General features: G+C 35.3%; 1 protein-coding gene across 1 annotated transcript; it reads left to right on the forward strand.

Moving 5' to 3' along the window:
• Nucleotides 1-955: 955 nt before the first annotated feature.
• Nucleotides 956-2,035, forward strand: LOC139888174 (deSI-like protein At4g17486). The gene is made up of 3 exons (XM_071871206.1): nucleotides 956-1,085; nucleotides 1,522-1,809; nucleotides 1,947-2,035. The coding sequence occupies exons 1-3, from the start codon at nucleotides 956-958 to the stop codon at nucleotides 2,033-2,035; spliced, it is 507 nt and encodes a 168-aa protein (XP_071727307.1).
• Nucleotides 2,036-6,677: the final 4,642 nt, after the last annotated feature.

Here is a 6,677-nt window from a genome sequence, read left to right on the forward strand (position 1 = left end):
ACACTCTAGATCGTCGTTCTTCGCAGGTTTCGTCGGAATCTTTCTTAGATTTGGTAGGTGGTTAAAGAAGGCTCTACTCTTAGTTGAGTGTTTTGAGCATTGATGACATATGGTCGATTGATTGATCATCTATCTATTGATGATTTTGGGCTTCTTTTCTATTATGATATTGTTTACATTTTTGTTGAAAGTTTTAGTATGTATTTTTTATAACACATTGCTGAAAGTAGTCAGTTTAAGTATTTGTAGCAATGTTATTTCTTGCATATATCTACAAGCACATTGGTTAACGAACTTTGCTTGTGGTGCTAGAATGTACTGTATTCATAGATTAATAATCGGATTTCATTTTCGTAGTACTTGAAGTGTATTTAGGGCTTTCATTAAAAAATTAAATTATGCATTATTGATGATACAATAAGACAGTGAGTGACTATGAGTAGAGTAAAAAAAAAAAAAGTAGTTCCAAAATAATGAACTTCTCTCAAGTAAAGGGACTAAAACCGAAAATGAGAAAAATATATAACCCAATTGCTTCCTGAGGTCCTCAGGTTTCTCCGATTCTTTTGAAACTTCCCGCTTCTTGAATTCGACAAAAATAAACATATTATGAATGTTAACGATGCATTTGGGTTTGTTTGGGACCTTTTTCAAATATATTTTCACAAACCCCAACACCAAACTCAATCAATCACATTCTTCATATTGGGGTTCTTTTGTGGGTTTGTAATGCGTATTCAAAAGGGTCTTCCATTTTTCGGATTTTTTTTTTTTAATTTCCTTTACAGCATTTCAATTGATAGATTGAACGGAACTATATATTTGTAAAATTACACACAAACCCTTTTAAAAGATTCTATCAATCCAATTAAACAAAAGATAAAAAGGGGAAAGACTGAAACTTTATTTGTGATTTCATGTGATTAGTAAAGGGTTTGTTTGAGAATCTTGAAATATGTTATGCGGAATGATCCGAAAGAAAAATAAAACAGGGACCCCTGTGTATATAAACGTATATGATCTTATGCCTGTTAATCGTTACGCTTATTGGTTTGGCCTTGGTTTTTATCACTCAGGTGTTCAAGGTTCGTTTTTTTTTTTTTTTTTTTTTTAACTTTTTATTCACAATTTATGTTCTCATTTTATTTCTTCCCATACGTACATTGTTGATTTTTGATCTTTTTTGTTGTTTGTTTTGCTAAATTTAATCCAAAGTTGTGTTTTTGGATTTGTTATCTTTGAAACATTGGTGTTCTAACGATTTTTGTTTAGTTTGATGTACTAATCTTTTACCCCTTAAAATCTAATAAAGTATCGGCGAATTGATGTTTAAATGAAGTGATGTAACACTCCGTATTCGCTTATGGGTCACCAAGTTTTGATCAAGTGATGGACCATTAGTAAACGGGTCACAAAGTTTTGAAATATGCAACATTTTAACAGTTTATCGAGTTGGGCCAAAATGTTATATCAGATGTAATGGATTGGTAATAAGTGTTGTATCTTTTGGTTTCTGGACAGTTTACGGGGTCGAGTATGCATTTGGTGGTAGCGACAGTTCGAAACCAGGGGTTGTTAAATTGGACCCAAAACAATTTCAAGGTTTGCATATAAGAAAATCAATTTTAATAGGAAGAACAGAACTGAATGAAAAAGAATGCCAAGAACTCATTAAAAAGGTGGCAAAGGAGTACCCTGGAAATAGTTACAACATAATATACAGGAACTGCAATCACTTTGCTAATGATACATGTAAAAGGTTGACCAAAAAGACAATCCCCGGATGGGTCAATCGCCTTGCTCGACTCAGTAAGAACTTTTTATTTTTATCGTTTCTTTATTATATCTATACATTTCGCAGTATGAGATTCTTGAATAAAGTTTCAAATTTTTTGGCCTGTTTTTGAATCTTGAAGAATTTTTTTTTTTTTTTGTTGGTTTTGAAGATTTTCTTTATTCTTGCCTTCTACCTGACGGTTGGAACGAAATACCGCCTAGACCAGCAGTCGTTGCAGCAACGCATAATGGCAAGTAGAAGTTGACTGAAATAGGTTTCAAAATCTTGACCAGGGCCAAACCTGGCCCGACCCTAATTCAACCCTAACCCAACCCGCTCCCGGATCTTTGGATTGGTATTTGTATACGCTAGTGAAATTATAAAGTGCTAGAAACATGATGTGCTACAATTGTAGATATTCTTTTTTGTAAAGAAATGAGATATATGTAAATTTGGTCTTTTAAATTTTGATGTCGATCAAGATGTGTGACTTTGCAATCAATTGGATAGACGAAACGTGTATGTATTGATCTTTTTTTCTTGTTCATGTATAGATCTACCAATTATGGTCTGCTGCCATCTAGATACGCAACTATTTCACGCTTTCTTTCCTTATTGACTTTATTGACTGTCATATCAGTAATACCTTCTTCCTCGCAAAACTAAATGAGAATTGAACTCGTGCCATCCATGACACCCTTTTTTAAAATAGCCAACCTAATTAAATTTATATTAAATTATTAAATTAATTAATTAAACTATAGTACAAATATGATAGCTAATTATACAGCCATTTAAATCACCTAATCATTCTCTATTGCTACACGGGAGTAGGGCAAAAAGTGAGTGCGGAAGGAAAAAGTAAGTGCTACCAATGGCATCCTCCCATGAAGTTGTGAGAATGTGATGACAACGGAATGGTTGGGAATATATAGAGTGTTATGAAAGTTTTGTGCTCATTTTGTACATATGTAAAGTTCAGGGGTCAAATATGTAATTTATTAGTTAACCGACAGATTAGCGGTTTTAGATATTTATAGAGTTTGTTAAGAGTGTTTTAGTTAGTTAGCTTAATTCATACAGATCTGAATGTAATTTGCGTTCGATCAATAACAGTTTTCATTACAAATTTACATATTACGCTTCCGTTCATATGGTATCAGAGCTTCATGGAGCCGTGATCCTGTGTTCTTCGTCGATTTTGCTCTGCAAGTTACGATTAGGTCAAAATTGATTTGTGCCTTTTGTTCAAATTGCAGTAATTGAAGGTTTTCGATTGCGAAATCATGGCGGTTACAGATGTTAATGTCGATGCACAACAAAATACTGTTAACGATCCACTTTGCCTGGCTAATTATGATCATCCAGGTATGGCTCTCACTAATACTCCATTTAACGGTGGTAATTTCCTTGGTTGGAGTCGTACGATCAAAATGGCTTTAGGTGCTAAACTCAAATTAGGGTTTATAGATGGTACGTTAGCAAAACCTGCTATTATTGATGCTAATTTTCAAAGGTGGACAAGGTGTGACTATATGGTCACTTGTTGGATATTGAACTCTATGGTGGCTGAGTTATCTGAGTCCTTTCTGTATGCTACATCTGCTTGTGGTTTATGGAAGGAATTGCAGAAAAGGTATGGTCAAAGTAATGCTCCTTTGATTTATCAAGTTGAGCGTGAGCTAAGTAAAGTTACTCAAGGGAGTTTGAGTGTTGTTGCTTATTATAACAAGCTGAAGAGGTTTTGGGATGAACTTCATAGTTTGAATGGCATTCCTGTGTGCAGTTGTGGTAAGATGAGAGAGTGTACTTGTGGAATAACTGAGAAGTTTCTTGAGATTGATAATAGGTCCAAGCTCATGCAGTTTTTAATGAAACTGAATGACGAGTTTTGATATTACTCAAAATAGACATATCATTAGTCACAATATCAAGTCCTATCGTCGGTTATTTCATACGAATTTGTAATATTTCCATTATTATTCCGTTGTATTGTATTTAAGCATAGAATCATTGAATTCTTGAAGAAATGTTGAAGATAATGAATGAAACAACTCAAAGATCAAAACCAGAACAAGAAACGAAGAAACAGAAAAATGAAAGCTACAGTGCGTGCCGCGCACTATCCACGCACACCACCGCGCACTCAACACTTTGATCAGAACATTTGATTAAAATGAAAACCAGAGAGCGCCCCGCGCAGGTTCAACAGAGCGCGCCACGCACAACAGAGAGCGCCGCGCACTTCGCCGCGCACAAGTACCTGAAACGTCCAAATTGAAGTGCGATCGTGAACTGGAAAGTAAAAGTCTGGTAGGTGAGTAGTAAGCTCCACGCACCCCTTATGTGCGCGTCGCGCACAGTGCTTTCCAGCTACTTTTCAGCCTTTTTAAACCTCTTTCCAGCTTCGTTCCAAGTGTGCCAGTTTTCTTTCTGTTCAGAGACGAAAACATATCATTCAAAACAGTTCTTGAGCTTATCAAAGTGCATCAAAAACACTAAAATCATTGAAGATTCAAGGATCATTCAAGGGCTTCATCCAAGATTACTCTAAAAAGGACAATCTTGTATTTACAATGAATTCTATCTTTGTTACTGTTATGTTTAAGTTTTCTAGCATGATTGTTGGCTAGTTCCTTTTATGTTCATCTAGATAAATAACCGAGATGTTGAATGTTTACTTTTGATTGATAGTTACCATGCACGATAGTTTGATGTTTGAATACAAGAACCATTCTTGTTAAGTTTAATCTTTTCGATTCAACTAGTTAGTATACTTGTTCAACTAAGAAACACCATCTTGCTGATTTAGTATATTGATTTACACCTAGTGACAAGTGTTTGCCCGTCTTTTACCAAAAGGGGTAAGTTGCGTTCAAACGGTTAGTCTATATAGGAATGTAAGAACGACTCTTGTAGATACTCTCAGATAGCTTAATTGATATGTGTAGTTGTCTAGGTGAACGATCAATTCCCTAGAATCTGTCATGCATATTTTCACTACTCAATTCCATATAACTAATAGGTGTTAGTAATTTGCCTTATCTAGTGACGTTTATAGGGATCTTATTACCACACTTAATTGATTACTTGGGTTGGGTGAATTGAACATTTAACCAAACCAAGGGAATGAACTAAGCTAAACCATTAGTTGACATAGGAGTGGATCATGATCAACACACCATTGACTTGATCATTCTTCAAGTCTTTAGACTAGTTGAATTAGTTGATTACAAATAGGAGGTATTAGATGACAAGAACATCACTTGCGTCGTGTAATCCCGTTTGAGTGTTTATTCAAGACTACTCTTGGTAAACCGATCAATTAGTTCTCGTGCATAACCAATCGATCTGATCTTAATCCTAAATAAACATTCACATCGAGGGTAAAAAGTCTAGATGAGCATATTTCATCTCTTTGATATCAAAACTATCTTAATTGCTTTCCTTGCACTTATAAACTTAAAAGACCAAAAATATTGTTTTTACTTTTACTCTTCTCTGATTTGGCTAATCGTTAAATAAGCCACAAAACATAAATCTTGTACCTTTAAATTTCATTTACTTAGTTAATCATAATATAGTTTATAATTCTAGTTTGACTAATGCAACTGTCCTTGGAACGATACACGGAACTAAACCAGTTACTATACTACTACACGATCGGGTACACTGCCCGTTAGTGTGTAGCAATCTTTAATCGGTATTTTTCCATATTATTTTATACGACAATTCATATACCACTTTTCGCACATCAAGTTTTTGGCGCCGCTGCCGGGGACAGTTTTGTGTCAAAATAGAATTATTAACTGATTTTTGATTAAGTAGTTTCTTAATTATTTTCAATTTTTAATAGTCTTTGATTTTTAAACTTATAGAATCGGTATGTTTAATAGTTTTTGTTAGTTGTGTGATTGACAGTTTATAGGTCGCATATGCCACATACCCGAAGTTCAGAATCTCCATTACTTACACCGTTTACAGAACCTGATAGAAAGCTTGGTAGGATTCTAAAAGAAGTACTTGAAATTTTTGAATCTTCATCAAAGCAAGAAACCTTTGATTCAGAATCAAGTACGACCAAGCCTCGATATTCAGACTTTGGTAAACCCGTTCAACCCCCAAATTTTGAAATGGAAGGAGAAAGACCGTTGGTACCACGACAATCAATGGCAGCAAAGATGAAAGCAACCCGGACCGGACAAGGTAGTGCTATTACTCCGCCTACTGGTGAGGTAACTTTTGAAATAAAAGGACCTATTCTTCAAATGATTAATAACAGGTGTCAATTTGGTGGTGGTCCGAATGAAGAAGCAAACGAACATATTCGTCTCTTTCAAGAGATATGTCTTCTTTTTAAACTTAAACCAGAAACTGACCAGGCCATATTTTTAAGACTTTTCCCTTGGACACTCCAAGGGGAAGCACAAAGTTGGTTAGATTCATTGGCCGAGGCTACGATAGAAACGTGGGATGGTATGTTGGAAAAATTTCTTAAGAAATATTTTCCAGCATCCAAGTCCGCGAGACTCCAACACGAAATTACCCAATTCTGTCAAAAGCCGATGGAAACCCTGTACGAAGCATGGAATCGATTTTCCAAAATGCTAAGAGGTTATCCAAACCATGGTTTGGATATCTTTCAAAAGGTCTAAATCTTTTACAAAGGTTGTGATGTAGCAACCCAAATTTCAATTGATCAAGCGGCCGGTGGTTCTTTTATGGACAAAATCGAGCAAGAGGCTTATGAAATAATCGAGAAGCTAGCCGATTATTCTCATGAGTGGCATCAAGAATGCCCAATTACTCGTAATGCTCAAGTCCAAAACGTCGGCGCCTATGATGACCTTAGTTCCCTAAGTGTTAAAATAGACGGTGTTGCTCGAACCATGGATAAAAT

Source organism: Rutidosis leptorrhynchoides, chromosome 1 (genome assembly GCF_046630445.1).
Source record: "Rutidosis leptorrhynchoides isolate AG116_Rl617_1_P2 chromosome 1, CSIRO_AGI_Rlap_v1, whole genome shotgun sequence".
In the NCBI taxonomy this organism is placed as follows: Eukaryota; Viridiplantae; Streptophyta; class Magnoliopsida; order Asterales; family Asteraceae; genus Rutidosis; species Rutidosis leptorrhynchoides.